At 44.4% G+C, this 20,984-nt stretch overlaps 1 protein-coding gene across 2 annotated transcripts in view; it reads left to right on the forward strand.

Moving 5' to 3' along the window:
• The window catches only part of CDCA7L (cell division cycle associated 7 like), a 185,969-nt gene that overhangs the window by 70,741 nt on the left and 94,244 nt on the right, over positions 1-20,984 (forward strand). For both annotated transcript variants that reach the window (XM_069648251.1, XM_069648252.1), the window contains 2 exons: positions 19,698-19,772; positions 19,852-20,037. In XM_069648251.1, the coding sequence (XP_069504352.1) occupies positions 19,698-19,772; positions 19,852-20,037 (261 nt within the window). The remainder of the gene's footprint in view (positions 1-19,697; positions 19,773-19,851; positions 20,038-20,984) is intronic.

Consider the following 20,984-nt stretch of genomic DNA (forward strand, 5'->3'; position numbering starts at 1 on the left):
GGAGTCGGAGGTGGAGTTGGAAACCCCTAGAAGCCCAGCTCACCCGTCCCCTCCGGACAACATTGCATCATTTCATTCTATGATGGAGAAGGCGTGTAAAGAATTTGGTTTGTCCCAGGAAGAACAGAAAAAGGCCTGGTTTTTTTTCGACCACATGGGTAAGAGAAGGAGGTCTGTGTTCTCAATACCAATACTAGACCACGTGTGGAAGGGGGGGTTGCAGACAATGCGTCACCCTTTTTCAGAGCCGGCAGTGAAAGGACGCCTCGAGAAAAAGTTTAAGGCTCCAGAGTCTACCCCCAAGTGTTTATCCTCCCAACCAACGCCAGACTCTGTGGTGTCGGCGGCAGCAGCAAGGAAGGCGAAGGCCCAGCATAAGTGCACAACTCCAGCGGAAAACTAAGCGAGGCGCCAGGATGCCTTTGGCAAAAAAGTGCTATCCGTGGGAGCAACCACAGTAAAGGCCGCAAACTCTCTGGCGATTGTAGCCAGATACGACAGAGAGATGTGGCACAGGCTAGCTCCGTTGCTTGATCATCTTCCGGAAGAGCATAGGAAGGCAGCGATGTTACTTGTCCGAGAGGGTGAGGAAGCCTCAAATCAGCAATAAACATCGCGGTGGACCTCGCTGAGTCAGGCTTCAAGCAAGTCAATAATGGGGTCGTATTACGACAGTCATGGCTTAAGTGTACCTACTTCAGGCCGGAGGTACAATACAAAGTATTAGACATGCCGTTTGAGGGAGACCTTCTATTCGGTGAGAAGGTGGACGAAGCCCTAAAGGGAATGAAAGAGGACACGGACACCTCACGTTCATTGGGTGCCCTCCAGAGTGGCCGAAGCTACAAGTCTTTTAGTCTCTTTAGAGGGGCTTCAGGTAATTCCAGATTCTCTGCGTCTGGAGACAGATCCTTTGGCAGGTCGGCTTACCCCTCCCAGGGATACAGGCGTGCCTCCCAAACGGCAAACCGACGCCGTAACTTCCAGACGTCCAGAAAAAGACCATCCTATCCGTCATCGTCGAGAGACCAGCAATATAAAGACCAGCAGTGACATACAACACACCGTTCTGGGGGGAAGAGTGTCAGCATATGTCGACGAATGGGAACGAATAACGACGGATCAATGGGTGCTGGACACTATAAGAAACGGACACTCTCTACAATTCAAACACAGCCCTCCGCACATTCCACCTGCGTTCACCGCTCATTCCCATCTGAGGATACTGCAACAAGAGGTAACACTCATGTTAGCAAAGGGCGTGATAGAATTAGTTCCAACATCACAGAGAGGTCAAGGAGTCTACTCAAGATACTTCGTCGTAAAAAAGCTGAACGGCAAATGGCGTCCCATTTTAGACTTACGCGATTTCAACAAGTCTTTAAAGAGCCTAAAATTCAAAATGCTCACTCTGCAGGAAGTGATCCGCGCCGTTCAAGAAGGGGATTTTCTAGCGTCCCTGGATTTACAGGACGCGTACTTCCATATTCCAATGTGTCGGAAACACAGGAAATTCCTGAGATTTGTAATAGGGCGGACTCACTACCAGTTCACGGTTCTTCCCTTTGGGCTCAAGACCTCCCCCAGAACGTTCACGAAATGCCTGGCTCCAGTTGCGGCCTGGCTCCAGTTGCGGCCTGGCTAAGGAAGCAAGGCCACCATGTATACCCATACCTCGACGACTGGCTGGTAAGGGGATCCTCCCCAGCCTCGACCAACACAAGTTTACAAGCCACCATGCAGCTTCTACAACAGCTGGGATTCGCCATAAACTTCGAAAAATCCTCTCTGCGGCCATCGAGAACGCTGATATTCCTGGGGGCACAGTTCGAGACCCAGTTAGGGCTAGTGAAGCCTTCTCTCGACAGAACCTCAAAACTCAATCAGCTGGCGAGCCGACTACGTCAAAACACCAGGCTCTCAGTGAGAAAATAAGTTTCGGTCCTAGGGGCCATGGCATCCTGCATCCATCTGGTGGCAAACTGTTGGCTATTCATGAGGCCAGTCCAGGAATTCCTCGCGGACCGATGGACGCAGGCCCAAGGATCGTGGCCAGACAAGATAACCATCGACGACGACAAGCTGCTTTGGACCCTTCAGTGGTGGCAGAGTTTCCACAATCTGAACAACGGTGTACCCCTACAAGAACCGGAGCTTCAGCGAACCATAGTCACGAATGCGTCCCTAACTGGATGGGGAGCTCACATGGGTGCTCTCCAAACGCAAGGTCGCTGGTCTCCAACGGAGTCACTCCTACACATAAACGTGTTGGAGCTCAAAGCAGTACGATGGGCCTTGAAAGCATTCCTACCACACATCAAGAGATCGCGAGTACGAGTACTGACCGACAATACAACGGCCATGTTTTATCTGAGGAAACAAGGAGGGACGCGATCAAGAACTCTTTCCATAGAGGCCCAGAAAACATGGCATTGGGCATTAAAGCACGAAATTTCCATCGTGGCTCACCACCTCCCGGGAGTGAGGAACTCGCAAGCAGACTCCCTCAGCAGAAGCATGGCCCAGATACACGAATGGGAAATGGACACAGTTCAACTGATGAAAGTGTTTGAGAAATGGGGTCACCCCCCTCTGGACGCCTTCGCGACCAAAGACAACAAGAAATGCGAGCAATTCGCAAGCAGATGGCCTCAAGAGGGTTCCATGGGGGAGGCATTCTCCTTCCCATGGACGGACATGTTTCTTTATGCTTTTCCCCCGTTCCCCCCTCATATGGAGGACAATACAGTGGATACGCAGATACAATTGCCGGGTAATTCTAGTGGCACCATACTGGCCGCGGCAATCTTGGTTCTCCGACCTGCTTCACCTGTCGCTGGAACATCCTATCGCGTTTCCGAGAGTCCCGAATCTACTATCCCGGGACAAAGGCACGGTGTGGCATCACGACCCGGACAGTCTCAACCTTACAGCCTGGCTCCTGACTTTTCGGAGTTCGGTGCTTTAGACGTTTCGGAGGATTGTCAAAAAATTCTGCAGGCGGCTCGAGCCCTTTCTACAAACAAATTTTACACCTATAAGTGGTGGAGGTTCTGCGAATGGTGTCGAACAACAAGGCCTACAACCGTTGTTGGTGACGCCGGAACAAGTTCTACCTTACCTGCTTCTCTTGGCGGAGAGGGGTTTATCCTTCACATCGATAAAGGTGCACCTGGCGGCCATCTCGAGGTTCATGCGGAACAGACAGTCTCCTCCTCTATTTAGCGACGGACTTCACTGGGTTTATTTCGAACTTTTCCCCCGGAAAAAACGTTTCCCTCCAACTTGGAGTCTCAACACAGTGTTGGCAGGCTTAATGAAACCGCCTTTTGAGCCTATAGCCACGTCCGACATAAAATTCATATCGTGGAAGTTGGCATTCTTGATTGCTATCACATCAGCTAGGAGAATCTCGGAACTGCAAGCGCTGGTCGTAGACCCGCCATACTTAAGATTCTTTAAGGACAAAGTGGTCCTGGCAACTAATCCGATGTTCGTTCCGACAGTGTATCACAAACACTCGTCCATTGTTCTCCCTACTTTCTTCGCGACCCCTTCATCGACAGCAGAAAAAGCTCTTCATACCTTGGACGTTAAGAGGGCTCTGAAATTTTACCTACATCGTACACAGGAACTCGGGTCTACTCGACAACTGTTCATCGCATATGGTCCGTCGACGAGAGGAAAAGCAATCTCAAAACAGGGATTGGCTCGATGGGTCTCATCGACGATTGCGTTTTGTCACTCCAAGGCCGGAAGGCCACTGCAAGGACATCCTAGAGCCCATTCTACAAGATCAACGTCCTCCTCAGCAGCATTATGGGCAGGAATTCCGCTGACGGACATATGCCAGGCTGCGGCATGGTCAGTGCCCCACACGTTTACCCGCCACTACTGCCTTGCCAGGCAGCATGCGGACGAGGTGCAGATGGGAAGAGCTGTCCTGCGCCATCTGTTTCAGTAAGGTAAGCTCCACGCTGTGGAGAATCTGTTTTCTACCTTTTGATGACAGTATACTTTATGTGGGTAAGGTTATATGACTTAACTTATTCCTACTGTACATATGCATTGTGTATTGTGGTGAGGGTATATTACATTACATTCTCACCGCCGTTTCAGGTGTTACTGCTATACAATCTATTCTAAGCATGTGAATCCATGAAAGATCCAATGCTGGAGAAGGGAATAGTTTCTTACCTGTAACTCCATTTCTCCAGCATTGGTATCTTTCATGGATTCACATGCGCCCGCCAGCCTCCCCGGAATGCAATGTATTTGATTGATAAGTTTAACCCTTCCTACTTTGGAGGGGCCGAAATCTGAAGGGGAGCCGCGGGGGCGGGCCTCTTATACTGGGACGGCCTATGGAGCATGCGTAGGCGGGTCCTAAAAGGACGTAGATGGGACACAAAAGTGTTGGAAGTTTTCCTATAGGAAAAGGCTATATATGTGTACCGAGGGGTCCCAGTCTGACGACAGGGAATATTCTAAGCATGTGAATCCATGAAAGATACCAATGCTGGAGAAATGGAGTTACAGGTAAGAAACTATTCCCTTCACCATCCTGAAGGAGTTAGAAAACCCTAACCCACCGATGGACACGACTGTGAAAGACAAACCTTGGTGCACGAGCATCCAAGATGCCCTTGCTAATAAAATTACTGGCCTACAAACTAAAATTGAGGTCAAAAGACTGCAACTCTCCAACAGCAACTCCTCCACCCCTAGCACACCTACTACCACCAATACCACCTCTGGCTTCACATTCAAAAAGGTAACCATACCAGAAGTCCAAAAAATCATAACATCCCTCAAACCGTCAAATTGCAAAGGGGACAGCTGCCCTGCTCAAATCATCAAGGATGCAGCAAGAGACCTATCCCCTTTCATCTCCAAGCTTATAAACCTCTCATTCTCCACTAACTCAGTACCCAACAATCTGAAACAATCATGGGTTCTCCCTCTTCTAAAAAAAACAATGTCTAGACCCAGCCATTCCTACTAATTACAGGCCTATCACCACGGTTCCTTTCCTGCTAAAAATCCTTGATAGAGTTGCCTACTTGCAAATTCAGGACTACTTAGAGACTAACCATCTGCTATGATTGCGTCAGTCTGGCTTTCGACCTCAACATGAAACAGAAACTGCCCTTGTTGACCTCAAAAGTCAGATTGATGACATTAAAGACAAAGGTAAGGCTGCCATCTTACTCCTTCTAGACCTCTCAGCAGCTTTCGACCTGGTCGACCATAAAATACTCTGTAACCACCTCTCTTCCGCTGCCCATTTCTCCTTTTCCTCCTCCTCTGCTGTCACGTGGATACAATCCTTCCTCGCCAACAGAACCATGAGGGTCTTTTCTTCCGTGGCAGCAGCAGACCCCATCCCCATCACCTGTGGTGTCCCGCAAGGCTCCTGTGTCTCCCCCACCCTTTATAACATCTTTACAAAGCCTCTCTTTGACAAACTGGACCTTCTGGGTGTCACCTACACCAATTACGTGGATGGCACCCAGATACTCCTCACCATCTCGGGCAACTACAGCGCTGATGTCACCAGGATCAACAAAATCTTCTCCATCATTCAGGCATGGATGGCCACACATGGCCTTTGCCTGAATGATGAGAAGACTGAACTTCTCATTGTCGGATCTCCCAATAATTTACAAAAACTGAGCCCTGACTACTCCAACATCATCATCGACGGTAACACCATCCCCATTGCTAAAAACGTGAAAACCCTTGGCTTTCATCTCAACACTAATACCAACCTCACCAAACAAGTTAACACAACCGCCTCAGCTACCGCCTATACAGGGAAACTAATTAGAGCCTGTAGACCTTTCTTATCCACCAATAGCTGCCTCACGTTGGCTTGGGCTCTCATACAATCTAAACTAGACTATTGCAACAGCCTCTACCTAGGTGCCAACCAATCTATAATTAACAAACTTCAGGTTCTCCAAAATAATGTGCTACGAGCAGCACTAAACATTCCTAGACGCGAGCATATATCCGCCATCGGAATTTCATGCAAATGGCTATCCATTCAACAAAGAATTGACTTAAAAACGCTCTGCCTTACCTACAAAGCCCTCAACCACCTAGCCCCTCCCTACCTCACCAACAAATTCACCATGAAACCAGACACCAGAATCACTAGATCCTCCAACAATCTATGCCTCACCGTGCCCAGATTCACTGCTAAAAGAGCGGGCGGCTCAAGATTTACGGTCCTTGCCTCTCAACTTTGGAACACCCTGCCTTTGAACATTAAATTGGCCAAATCTTTCCAATTATTCAGGAAGCTTGTCATTGGTTGCTGATTAAAACCCAACCTTAAGCTTGACCCAGCGGGCCACAAAACTGTATATACTGTACATAACCTTACAAATGTTTTACTGCAAATGCTATATACATTGTGCCTGTAACCTGTCCTAAGCGCCCTTTTACTCCAGGGTCTGGAGCGCTATATAAATTTAATAAACAAACAAAACATGGCATGCAGAAGCCTGCGAAAGCTTAGCGCTTTGCGAGCAAATGCATGCCCAAATAAGGACTGACCCGGGATGGCTCGACCTGGGGAAGGTGAAGAAGCAAGATGGCCAAAGGACACGACAAAGAACCTTGTGTCCTGGCCATTTTGGAGCCAGGCCACCTTTCTGTGCCAAACGCAGTAAACGCGGTTTGCATGGCAAGAAAGGGTTAAAAATACATAAAAAGATAAGCTGCCACCAGCCCTGTCCGAGGGATATCTGCACTTCTCTTAAAAATGTTTTTTTTTAAAAAGGGCCCTTTGGAAATGGAAGACCCAAGCTCACTGTACTGTAGTGGTGCACTTGTAATATGTTGCAGAAAATTTGCAACATTGGAAAGGACTAGGGGAAACGGTCTCCCAGTACTGACTGTGTTTTAAGGGCATGTCAGTTTCCCCATAATAAAGTGACCGGAAAAAACCCAGGGGAGTGCAGCTGAAGGCTATCCTCCATTGGCAAAGTCAGAGTATGGTGTTTAACAGCAGCAAAAAGTTGGGGGGTGGGGTACACAACTCGAGGGAAAATTACACATAAATGGAAATCTTTCCTAACAATTAACAACGCAATCAGAAATATATCTTGCATTTATAGATCTGAGAAAAGCATTTGACACGGTGGATAGGAACTTATTGTTGAAAAAAATGGAGGCCGCAAATTGTCCAAATGAGATACTGGGAACCATGAAGGTCCTATACTCCGCCACCAGAGTCCAAATTTAAATTGACCGATCAAGGAACCCTTACAAAAGAAATCTCCACCTACCAAGGACTAAAACGGGGATGCCCTCTGGCTCCCACCCTATTCATCTTCTTCTTCGCAGATCTAAAAGCAGGTGAAAATCGGAGCAGCACTTTCCCTCTGCAGATCAATGGCCAAAAAATACCATGCATTCTATATGCGGATGACGTAGTCCTTCTCCCATAGGCCTTCAGAGAGCATTAACAGATTTGCAAAAATGCATGCAAAAAAATGGCCTGGAAATAACTCAAACAACCATTTTAGTGTTCTCTAGTAGAAAGGATAAACGGAAGAAAATGTTTAAATGGTACTTGGGGAATCTGATCCTATCCCAAGTCACCTCCGTAGTTTACCTTGGTATACACATAAATTCCAGTTGGGCAGACGTGCCAGCAAGACCTAAGGACAAAAGTTAAAACCCTAACAGCCCTATGTCAATTGATCGAGGAAGTATTGTAGATTCTCCATTTTACTGGTCCTGGCCTTCTATAAAACAAAGGTAGTGGCGTGTTTGACCTACTGTGCAGAAGCCTGTAAGTTTACCCCATGGAGAATTTGGAGTTCCCTGGAAGCGTTCTTTTGGAGGAAGATGTGAGATTGCCCCAAAACGTTCCAATAGCGGTTATCAGATATGAGCTGGGGCCGACATCCATGTATGCCAGCACGCTCCAGAAATTGTTATATTTATTCAGGAAATGCATATTGGATCTAAACCCTATTCAAGCCTAATACAGGATAAAGGCTGGAAAGAGAACTAGCTCCTAGACCAATGGGGGGATTCTTGCTTCTCCAGCATTGGATCTTTCATGGATTCACATGCTGCGAATATTTGCCGTCGTCAGGCTGGGAAACCTTGGTAATTTTAACCTAGCGTTTTCCTATGGAAAACTTCGACACTTTAGTGTCCTATCGACGTCTTTTTGGGTGCTTTAGGCTACACCAATAGGACGTCTGGTATAAATAACCCCGCCCGTGGCTTTCCTTCAGATTTCAACCGTCTCCAAACTGTTAGGATCACCTTGTGTTTGCTCTTGTCCTCTGTGGGCCCAAAGAAATCATTGTTTAGGCCTTGTGAGACCTGCGGCCTAAAGAACGTCTACGAGGGGGGATGGGCATGCGGATTGTCTGTACTGCCTGTACCCCAATCATTTTGCGGATGCCTGTGAGATCTGTGAAGGCTTTTCTCCGAAAACTCAGGAGGACTGCAACCGCTGGTTGATTTGTTGGCTCAACGACGGTACTTACCCGGGTTTGGAGGTGGGTTCGAACCGGGGGAGCAAGGCTACGGCGGAGAAGGTATTGTCTTTGCACCAGAGGGGGCAGTCGGTGGAACCCCACCCCCCTCTAAGAAGCGGCGCACTGGGGTGCTGGCGTCTGAGGTGGGGAGAGGCGGCAGAGCCTCTGTATCCAGGTTGTATCAGTCAAAAGGGGCGAGTACCCCCCTCTCTAGCCAAGACCGCAGGTCTGACAAGTCGAAGGAGGTGAGTGCTAGGCAGAGAAGTCGCAATTAAATACAAAATAATAAATAAAGGTTAAAAAACAAAGGAAGACTTATTTTATTTTTTTATTTTGGTTGTTCAAAGCCAAACTTAGTTAAAATAAAAATTACCCAGCAACACTTAAATGCAAAAAATGTCACCAACAATAAAATCGCATACAAAATTATCAGCAATAAAATCATTGCACTCTACAAAATATCTAGTATTCAATTCATAAAAATCATTCAGACTTTAGCGCAAGATCATCTTTTAGCAGCCCCTTCACCTATTAAGTTGAAATAAACCATTGCAATTGTTATGGATGTCTTCTCGCCACTTGACAATCTTTTGTAAAATGCGAAGATATTTAACAGTCTCTTATGAGTAAACTTTCCAAACTGAATAAAGTCTGCGAGACTCGAGCAACGAACAATGAATTAGATGCTCTTTTGCACCATGCCCTCTACTTTGCATAAATTACAATATCCTAATTGTCTTGCACCTTGGGCCTGATTATCTCTCTTCAGTCTTTATCGCATGAATTGTGTTTGCCAATAAGCGTTGGGAAGTGTCTTTTAATATAAAGGCAGCATACCCAACGGTTTACCCAACAATGAAAGTCTCTTGTACGAGTTTACTCCTGGTCTTAATCCAGTCTTGTTGGAATATAGCCTTCTTTACTTGATCGGACTTCCATATTAAATCACCTGTTGTCTGATTAGCACTCAATAATATTGAGGTAGCACAATAATTAATATTATTCAATGCTTTATAGGATTATACTCCAGGATATACCCGAGATCAACAAACAATGACTTGTCAGGAGAGGGGGGGGGGGTGTCAAACACTAGTTCATACAACGTGAGGATCCTACAATTAAGCTAACCTTCCAACGGCACAATGCCCAACTCCAATCTAAGGGCAGATCCTTGACACTGGTAGCCATAGGAGCTGGCCACTGGAGCCCAAACAAAATGAGAGCAGCCGGTGATTGAGGCACAAACCACTCCAGAGAGAGCAAATCTGTTGGGCACCATTAAACTCAATAGAAGAAAGTTGAAAAAAGGAAAACCTTCCTAATAGTTGGTAGCTAGAGCCAAAGTATTTATGAAATTCTTGTCTATAAATGTAAAATTAAATAAACAATGGTAAATGTCAAAACTATTGGCGCTGTACTTTTTATACATGTTTTTTTTAATCTTATGGACTATTCTGTAAACTATTTCTACAATATTTGTATTTATTGATTTATATAGCACTTTTGCCAAACCGCTGATTAAAGTATATAAGAGTGCAGCACATCACAAAAATTAGACCGGAAAGCATTTTACAAGTGAGTCGAAAGTAAGTAGGTTTTGAGAGTAGAATGGGAAATAGATGGTGAGAGAGGATCTGATTGAAGGTGTTAAGGAATTCTGTTTTTTAGTAGCAGGTATGGTGGAGGAGCAGAAACAGGATTGCGCGGAGGTGGGTATTGGAACTGTTACAGAAAAGGGGACTGGGAGCATAAAGAATGAGCAGGAACATAGAGAGGAGAGATTGGGAGGCATCACACCATGCACACAATTGAAGACTACACCAAGAAAGTGGAAGAAGAGACAGTAAACAGATTGAAGGGAAGAAGAGCAGAGGAACGAAGGGAAGAAGAGCAGAGGAACGAAGGGAAGAAGAGCAGAGGAACGAGCCGATATGGCATATGGCCGATTTTCAATAACCGAGTTGAAAATCGGCCATATGGAAACAAAAGATGAAGGCCTAGCAAAAGAAAATAGCAATAGTCCAGTAATGAGCGGGGAAAGAGCTGAGAAGTTTAAAGATTTGAAAAGAAAGAAGGAACAGGCTTTTTTGATGTTATAGGGCTGCAGATGGCCAGGCTGAGCAGCGTTGGCTATTTGGGTAAAAAAGAAAAGGGAGGAGTCTAAGATGACACCAAGATTAGAAGCGGGTAGAGAAAGCGGGATGAGAAGGGAAAAATCCCAAGAGGAAGGAGAGGCAGAAACTAAAGAGGGGCAAAAACGGTTCTGGTTTGGGTGTGCCGAGATGGAGAAAAGGAGAATGCATCCAAGATTGGTTAAGAGAAAGGCTGTTGTAGTAATGTGAACAGTCGGGTAAAGAAGAAAAGGAAACCAAGATCTGAGATTCATGCCAAGTACTGACTAGTTGATAATTGCAGAAAGAGATGACTTGTAAAGTTAGAAAAGAGGACCAAGGATGGATCGTAGTGAGATCATACTATACTGGAAAGGAAGCTGTTTTTCCAGCCAATGAAAAATGGTGATTAGAAGGATAGGCATTAAATCACTGCAGAACAGAACCAGAGTCCCAGTGATGAGCGAGAAGAGTGAAGTATAGGGTGGTCTACTGTGTAAAAAGCAGCCGAGGGAATCAAGTAAGATCGGAATAGATGATAGTTTGATATCGCGTGCAAAGAGCAGGGAATTAGTCACACTAGGAGCAGTTTCTGTGGAAGGGATAACCATATTGATATGGAGGGAGAAGAGAATTGTGAGCCGGATAGGTAGAAAATTGAGAATAGACGATCCATTTGAGAAACTTAGAAAGCTATGGAAGGACTGAAATCTGACAATAGTTAGCAAGAGTAGAATAATTAAGTGAGGGCTTCTTGAGAATGGGTAGAACTGCCGCCTGTTTAAAGGTAGAAGGAAATGTTGAGTAAAGGGAGTGCATAGTCAGATGGAGAAGTATATGAAAAGCCTTTGGAATAAGGGGAGAGAAAGGGGTCATGAGAGGGGAAGCAGTAGGATGGGCACAGGAAAGGAAACCGGCAGTGTCAGGCAGCAGAGAAAAGGAAGAGAAAGTAAGTTATGGATGGAGCGGAAAAGTTAATTGGGAGTAGTTGATAATTCAACAGAGAATCGCAAAAGGGCACAAAGTCTGTAATGGTTAAAGAAGCAGAAAGCAAAGGCTCAGGAGGGGTTTGGGATGAGGAGAAGTGGTGACTCTGGAATAGGCAATGTGGAGGAGGGGAAAGAGAAGGAATGAGGTCAGAATAGCATTAGTATTGTCTTTTTAGCAGTAAGTAGAGTAGATTCATATCTGGAATGTAAATATGAGCCACTCTAGATCCAGTAATGACAGGGATTTCGTTCATTGCGTCTGCATGATTTAGAGCGGTCAGGATTTAACCTGCGTTTAGGGGGTTTATGAGCAGCCTAAAAAGAGAGAGAAGGGTGAAGAGAATGGAGGGTAGAAAGCAAACCATAGTTAAGAAATGAAAGCAGAACATTCAGAAGAGGAGGGAAGTGTGCTGGATAAAGTTTGAATTAACTGAGGATTAACGGCTAAAATTGCAGCGAGTGATGGTCTGAGAGGATGAAGAGGAGGCAGTGGATTGGGTTGGAGGGTAGAAATGGAAGGTGAGGAGAGAAAGATCACAAGAAAAAAGGTGACCTGGCGATGGAGGCCCCCAAAGGAGAAGAAGAAAAGCAGAGATCAAGAATTGAGCCAAAGGAATGCAAATGAGACGGTTATTGAATAAGATAAGAATGGAGTATCGGTGAAAATCGAGATAAAGCATGGCTGATGAAAAATGGAGATAAAGTCCCTGAGAAGAAGGAAACTATTTCAAGAGGAAGAAGAGAAGTAAGCAAAACGAGTCCAGATCATCATAGAGCAGGGTGGCCCAGACGGATGATGATGATTATCAGAAAAGCCAGTGGATATTGCTTAGAGTAAAATGATGCTCCAAGGATGACTGAGGGTAATCCAGGAGAAGAAACGGCTAGAGAAAAAGATGATTGATACAGACGGCCAGTCCCATCACCTGTACCCGTGATGTGAGCTGTATGGACAAAACCTGTACTGGACGAAATGAGAGGGAAGAATTAGTAGTATCAATAGGTGAGATCCAAGTTTTGGTTAAAATGAAACTCGCAGATTTAGCCAAAAAGTGTTGAGAACTAAGTGAGATGTATTACAAGTATAGCTTGTATTAAGCAAACCGATAGAAATGGTTAGTAAAATGGAAGAGAAGGGAACAGAGATGAGATTGGAGAAGTTAAGAGAACAGTAGTGAGGAGTACAATGCTGTACAAGGATTCTAATGACTAGAGATGATGGTTGGCATGACTAGAAAAAAACAGATTGAGAGTGAAGTGTAGTAGGAAGGAAAAGCAAGCTGCCAGATGGACAACATCTTGCACAAAGCCTGAAGATGGACAGACAGCAGCCGGAACCATGTTGAGCATTGCTGTAAGAGGGGGACAGCATAGTGGTGGTTAAACAACGAACATACCTAGATGTGGTACAGAATGCTTTCCAAGAAGTCTCAAACGGGAACAAAAAGGATTAGAAAACGCTCTTGGATTCAGCACCCTTTGAAGAGGATGCACAGGGTGCGGATACCCTAAAGGTTTGGAAGAAATTGTTGTGTTGCATAGGACAGACTGGTAAAGGTGCTTGTGGGCGTGACAATAGAGCAGCCCATAGTTGGATGGAAGCTACCAGCTGGGTATGTAACACAGCCATTCCCCTGTATTATAGGCCTTAAACAGGGAATTGGCACAACAGTGAAAAGATTGTTATGCACCAAGTCTGCAGCGCGGAAGGAGGCTTTCTTCTGGGTGTAAGACACGTGACCAGTCGGGTGCGTGTGGGTGGTGCAATAGAGTGCCTGTGTGGCGGCAGGATGCAAGACACCAGGTGAGGATGAAACCCACTCAATCCCCAGTCCTAGACCTCGGACATGTAAGCTGCACTTTGGTATATTGCAAAATAAGACCAGATTGAACGCTGCAAAAACAGTTGCAAGCAGTAATTGTTTTCTTTCCTACTTGGAAGGAAGGTGCAGAGGTCTAAGACAACCTCCACCCACACTTAAAGATGTCAGCCACAAAAGGCTCTCAAGACATTCTTCTACTTAAAAGCATTCCTCTGCTTCAAAGCGTCTTACTGGCCCTACTGCCTCGTCGTTGATCAATTCCACTTCCAAGGTGAATACTTGTTATGAATGTCTATTACCTAAGCCCGGCTCAATGTCAGATTATCCGCAGGCCAGTATTCTAGCCAGGCACGAATTGCTCTTAAAGAAATACCATTGCCAAGGGCTACTCACGGGCGACGAACTGGGATATCTCCACACCAGTCACCCAGTAACACCCACCCTCTATATCCTGCCCAAAATACACAAAAACTTTGAGAAAATACCAGAAGGAAGACGCTCAGCGGCCTTAGCGGCATCAATGAAACACTTGGACATTACATCAACAACGTGATCCAGCCACTGGTTATATCTATACCAACGTACATCAAGACTCCATGCACATTCTCAAAATCCTGTCCGAAATAAACTGGAAACCAGAATTCTTGCTACATCACTAGATGTTAAAGCATTGTACACATCGATAGACCACAAACTCGCGATACAGAGTGTGGAATTCCTACTCAACAATGAATCCGCATCCTTTTACGAACAGGTCGAAATTACTAAAGACTTTCTGGACTTCTCGCTATCTACAACATCTTTCTCTTAAATGGGGACTACTATCAGCAAACACGCGGAATAGCGATGGGAGCAAGCTATGCACCTGCACTGGCAAACTGCTTTATGCATAACTATGAGAGCAAATTTGCCCTCAACATGCCAGATACAAAAAATATGGTTCCGTTACATAGATGATATACTCCTGATATGGAATGGCACTCGGGACCACCTAGAGAAATATGTAGGACTGTTGAACTCCAAACAATTTGAGATTGAATTGACCATCCACGTTAGTAACAAGACAATCAATTTCTTGGACCTAACAATCCTGATCAAGGACCATCAAATTTCAACCAGAACCTTTAGCAAACTAACAGAGGTAAACTCAATTGTACACGCAATGAGTTGCCACAAAAAAACAGTGATCAACAATATCTCAAGGGGAATACATAAGGGCCAAGAGGAATTGCGACACGATGGAAACCTTTGAAGAAGAGTGCACACTGCTAGACAACCTCTTTGCAAAACGAGGCTTCAAAGCACTGAATATCATTGATGCAAAAGAAAAGGCACAAACCATGCCCCGAACTTCACTACGAACTCCAAAAGTTAGAACCAGGAATAACAAAGAAGATGCCATCAGATTTGTAACCAGATACAACTCGGACAGCCACAAGATTCAACGGCTCGTGCAGAAACAATGGTCACTCTTACTACTGGACCAAGATATTAACCCCATTCTCAAAACCGATCCCAGTATCTCCTAGAGTCGAGCACCTACGCTCCGTTCCTTACTGAGCACTTCCTACATGCCAGAACATAAGACATCTGAAACCATCTGGCTCACTAGAAGGACGCCGATTGGTTTCACCAAATGTGGCACACGCTCGATGTGCAACTATGCAGAGAAAACGACTGCAAAATTTCGTAACTGCCAGGAATACAAAATATTGGATAATATCAACTGCAGATCAAGTATGCAATATACGCCATCCGGTGCATATGCGAAAAGATCTACATCGGAAGTACAATCGGAGAGATGTGTTAGAATAAGAGAACATATGAACAGCATTCACTCACAAGACCCCAAACTGCCATTGGTGAGCCACTGGCAGAAACAACATCCGATGGACGATAAACGACAGATCCGATTCATTGGACTACGCACAATCAAATGCGGACCAAGAGGGGGGAGACAGAACAGAAATGTGCCAGGAGGAGGCAAAACTCATTTGCCATTTCAGATGTACCAAGAAGGGCTTACACTCTGACCATGATCTCAATGTTTTCTTATAACATTCATGCTCACAAGTACTTTCCTCCTTCTCTCTTTCTTTTCCCCTCCTTGTTCCCTCCTCCTTTCTTTCTCTCGCCCCTCCACCCCCCCCATTTTCATTTATTGAGATATCAGAATCTCGGGTCCTTTCCTTTGCCAATTCCTCGCCATTGTTCCTCACCTTACGCGCGTAACTCAGACATGATAAACTAGGTCATTCACATTTGGGCTTTCCACACTACAAATGTGGCTTCACCACTTTATTCATTCTTGGGAACTGGGGTGCCCCTGCCCCCCTTTTGTTTCTCGACAGCCACTTTTATTCCAATCACTTAATGTACAATGGACTCCAATGCATAACTTAACGTCCATGAGATGAGAGCAAAGTCCATTTGCCAATATGGGCAAATACAATGGAGGTAATAATTAGGTGCCCACGGGATAATAACAAGCCATCTAGCCATTGACAATCCTTTTTTTTTATTCACCCACATTAAAATTGAACTAGAAAACTATTCTGTTGGGCATACACATTGACGCCTTCCATTGTGTCTCCTTTGCGCACATGCACGCGCAGCGATAGCATTCGCAGCACGCACATGTGCAAATGTTTCTGCAGAGTCACGGCCACTTAACTAAGAGCCCTCGGTGAGCTCCGTGACCTACAGAAGAGCTAACCGCATTGAGATGGCAATAGGTGAGAGTTTGTACTGCACGGACCAACAGGTCCCCATTGCAACTGCACTAATCCCTAATCTTGCACTTTTAGTGGATCATTTTTCCTTCTTGATCTCAAAACGAACAGCCAGCATGCTTTAGCCTTCTCACAAGCATAAGGGTTAATTTAAACCATCACAAGTAGTGGACCTCTGGTAAAACTTGTTAATGAGGGACGGACAGCCTCCTCCAAGCGGACCCTAAAGGACAAACTGAATTTATTCACTTTCCCCATATAGACTCACTGCGGCATTAATCCCATAGGCAGGATTTACCTGGAGCACTTAGCGGCCCCAGCCAATCCAATCACTTGTGACACACGTATAGCAAGTGGCACTTTAGACACAATCCTCGTGTCAGTCGAATGCTACTAATAAGCACTCTTCTCACCCCAATGTCACCTTGATAGTTTTCAAGTCTCCAAAAGGGATCCCAATTTCTGACCAACACGCCTGTACATGGTTAAATTGGGCTCACCCTCACACCAGGTTAGGCCAATTTCTACACGCCACAACCGTTTAACCTTCATATACCAAGAAGGCCCGTTAACACACACTGGCGTTAATCCTCACTATTGACCAAACCCAATTCGAATTTCCATACCCGGTCATACAAGGGTCACTGAGCTCAGATCCAACTTAAAAAAATTGACAAAGCAAATATGTTACACCTTAGGTGCCGTAACTCACAACCCTTTCCCTCTAGCCTTATGGACTTTACAAGATTGGCAAGAAACCTTGCCAACCGGCAGCTAGAACAATTACTATAGGTAAGCTCCTCCCTTGGGGCTTTACTATCTTGTAACTACAATTTTTGCTATAATATTCATTGCCATGAAGGACACACTACTAATTTGCTTGCCTTTCTTTTTTTCTTCCCTCTACCTCTTCTCTCCTTCTCTGACCATTGCAATATTAATCTGCAACTAACTATTACGCCGCGCTGCATATCCAAATCTATTGCTATTATGTCACTAACACAATACTAAATTCTTTTGAAATTGTGTATTAAACTCACTCTCACTTTATCGCATTCTTCACCACTATATCACGTTGGCCACTTTTGTCACCACACTCTACCCACAAATATCAGCCTTGATAAAGACCCTTTTAGGGTTGAAACACGTGTCGGCTGACCACATTTAGTTTACTATATGTCCACATCTTGGACAATTAAAACCACATGTGAAGACACAGCAACCTGCGCGAGATCCTTTTTATTTACAAGGGTCAAATACGTCATAACTTATTGCAAGGTAACAAGGACTTTTGTACACAATGTCAGATATAGCTTAAATCTTGTTAGTGCGTCGTTATCGTTAAGCATATCAGCTTCCTCTGCCACACTGTTTTCCAAAAATTTAATTTATCTAGGGGTGGCCAACCCATCCCGTTTTTGGCCTACTCCAATGACCTAGCCCCACTGTCCATGTTGTGTGTGGCTGATTGTAGGCCAAAACTTATGGAAAGTGACTTGTTGGTGTTGGGGAGAATTCTCAGAAATGTGCTAGTTCCCTTAACCTTGGAGACGTTGCTGGATTTTGAGGACTTGATTTTTTTCCTGGAAAGAGTGTGAGCCTTTTTTTCCCACTCTTTCATGTGTTTTGATGTGCGTTTTACATTTGTGTTCTCTGATTATGGAGTTTTAGATAACTCCATAGGCATCTTATTTTCATGTGTGTTACACATCACCCTCAGTGCAGTGACATAGGCATGTCTTTTAGACTTCCCAAAGGTTTAGAAACCTTCTTTGGGATAAACTACTGTTTCCTAGAGAATGTAAAGTGAAATTGACTTAATTAGTCTTTTCCAAATTCATAGATCCAGCACACACCATCTTACAATGGAGTGCTGGAGGGGTTACATAGTATCCCGTGTCTAAAAACTCATGTAGCAGTTAAATGATACCCTTTCCTATTGAAAAGGCCGGTGGCAGTGGTTTTACAACAAACTAACATGATTTATCCCGACCGCGAAAACTGGTAGCTAAAAATCACGTTTTTTCAAGATGGCACCTTAAGCCCCCTTTGTTTAAACGGGTCCCAGTCTTCTTTTTTCGCCATTTCTTTTTGGAAAGGTCCTTCTAGTGTTGCTTGCCAAACCAAGATTGGTCCATTTGTTCGTGTGCCTTTGGCGGGCTTCAGGACTGAAGTCTGCCCTTGGCGCCTGAGTGTCTGGGGTGGGCAGGAAATGAGGGAGGTGCCCAAAACTCCCTCTGCTTAGTCTCCTAGGAGACCCAAATGCACTCTGACGTGATTGGCTGGCTGTCCGGCAAGGGCAGCCACCTTGTTGGGTGAGTGACAGCTAGGCTGAAATGAAAGGGAGAAAACTGTTTAAAAGGCGAGTCTCATAAGACACTTGGATACCATTCTCAAGGCTGATTCGGATTAACCATAGAGAGGGACACCAGTTCGTGTTCTTGAATCTACAGCTACTGAAGTGACTCCATTTTGTTTGCTTTCTTCAACGATCCCGTGCAGTGCAGGAGTCCCTCCACGTCCTCCTTCCTGTCCCCACGACTGAGGCTCAGGAACGCGAGATCTGCAGGAACTGCCAGGAACCACGACTTCAGCAACATTTGTTTTCTTCATACAAAGGTTCTGTTCCAACCCGATTGGGAGAACGCCACTCCCGCGGTGAAAGTCTGTGAAACTTTCACAACTTGCAGGCCTAATCAGCTTGTGACCCCACAAATGATCCTTTTTCGCCTAAACTACTTCTGAGAACTTTTGCAAAGACTTTACTGTTTGATACCAGAACTGCTCTTTCCTATCCAGAACATTAGCCTATTGACTTTGGCCTGGCCTATTGACTTGAATTGAACTATTCTGGTGAACTGAAACTATTTGCACTGCCTAGAAAGTACATATAATCTATTCTACTTACTTTTGTCCTTTTTGCTCACTGATAAGTAACTGAACTGCCATTTGGGTCCTTTTTCATGGGAGCTCAAACTTTCTCAAAAACTTAGTTTTGTATTGAACTGTATTTGTCTATAATCTTAAATTGCCTTCTTCTAGTGAAATGTTTCATTAATGATTGTGTAAATAAATGAATCAGTGTTTCACCAAGAAACCTTGAGTATACGTTTCTACTTGAATCACTGTGATTGAAAGTCCTTTGTGTAACTACTTGTATTGCTCACGTTCACTCTTGAGATACTCCTGGCTGCTCAGCTTGCTACCAACAAACTGTGTGGTACAGACTTCTACCAAAGGTTGGTCTTGCTTACACCTGTAGTCCTAATTGTGTGTGGTGGTCCCAGAGGGTACTGCATGCAATTCTGCCCAACAGTTGGCTACCACGAAATTAGAAGATCTACAATATGGAGAACGTGCAAGCGAGTAAATGGTTTGCCTCCATGGCTTATTTGTTTAAAATTGCTTCTTGAAGCCTGACCATTTTAAGATTTAAATTTGTTAGAACATATTTTGCACTGGATAACTATTACATTGTCGATTTCACGGATGTGCTACAGTAACTTAATGGTTTATAACCTTTTTCTTCAAGCTGGCCCAGTTGTTGGCAGAAATAAATTCGATGTCTGACCTTTTTCCTGTGAAGAGACCGACTGCTACTCCGCTTGTAAGTCATTTTTTAAGTTCCTGTACACGTTTGATCAAGCTGTCAGCGTTTCATAATAGTTATGTTTGCTTTTGTTTAGAAGCCTAAAAAAAAACCTCGTCGGTCATTTTCTGAAGGAGAGATTGAGCGTCGCACTAACCCAACTAGGACTGCTCGGCCACCTGAAAACTTTGCCCTGGAGAATTTTACTGCATCTGCTGCCAAATTTGCTGAACATCTTCAAAAATATGGGAACAAATCCCTGGTGAAGAGAACACTCAGTGAGGTTGTGTACATATTTTTCATTACTAATTCACATGGGGGAAAGTTGTCTGCATAACCATCTACCATTAAGATTCAAAGGCATTGGATCTAATTGCATTTCTCAAATTCATATTCATTACATTGTTCTTTTTTCCACTGAAAGCAGTCCCATGTTTAACATTGAACACCACATTTTCACTTAAATGTTCTCAGAACCTATTGCAACACAACCGTTTTGCTCTGCTGATAATTACTGTAGTGATTAAAATGATGGCATGAAATGAATTTGGCATCACCGCCATACTCCACCTGCACATCACATTTAGATTACATTTAGACGAGTTATACTTTTTTCATTTGTGATCCAAATACCAGTGCCCATGCAGACAACAGATTTGTTCTTTAAGAAATATAAATGGTAGCTGTTTTTTATTATTTATGGGGCACTTCAGTGGAAATTAATCTCTTAAATGACATGTCTGTTAAATGGTGGTTGAGTTTTCAGAATTGCAAAAGATCCTAGATCGGTGAAACATTTTCGTTAGTATTGTTTATTGACATTTGGAAGTGAATTTAATTAAATGAAAAAGTGAGGTGAGACTACGAGATACCGTGAGTATTTGTTATCCGTGCTTCCATTTGCCCCCTTTAACAAGGTGTTGAAATATATGCTCCAATTTTTTTAATCAAGATATTGAAATATATGCTCCAATTCTTGTCATGCATCATATACTTAGTTATGCTTGGATCCGTACTGTTGAAGAAATCGGGCACACCGTATTCAGAAGATGGTAAACAGAGGTGATATTTATTTTATATTTAAATTATAGAACGCACCATAGCATCCAGGCATGGTATCAATGTACCCTTTCAGTCACATGGCCACACAATTGGAGAAACCCACCTCCTATGCCCACTTGTTCCTCCTTTGGAAGGACAATAACTCCGTTCATGAACCTATCGGTCCGT

This window comes from Ambystoma mexicanum, chromosome 2q, assembly GCF_040938575.1.
Source record: "Ambystoma mexicanum isolate Mex_15411 chromosome 2q, UKY_AmexF1_1, whole genome shotgun sequence".
Classification (NCBI taxonomy): Eukaryota; Metazoa; Chordata; class Amphibia; order Caudata; family Ambystomatidae; genus Ambystoma; species Ambystoma mexicanum.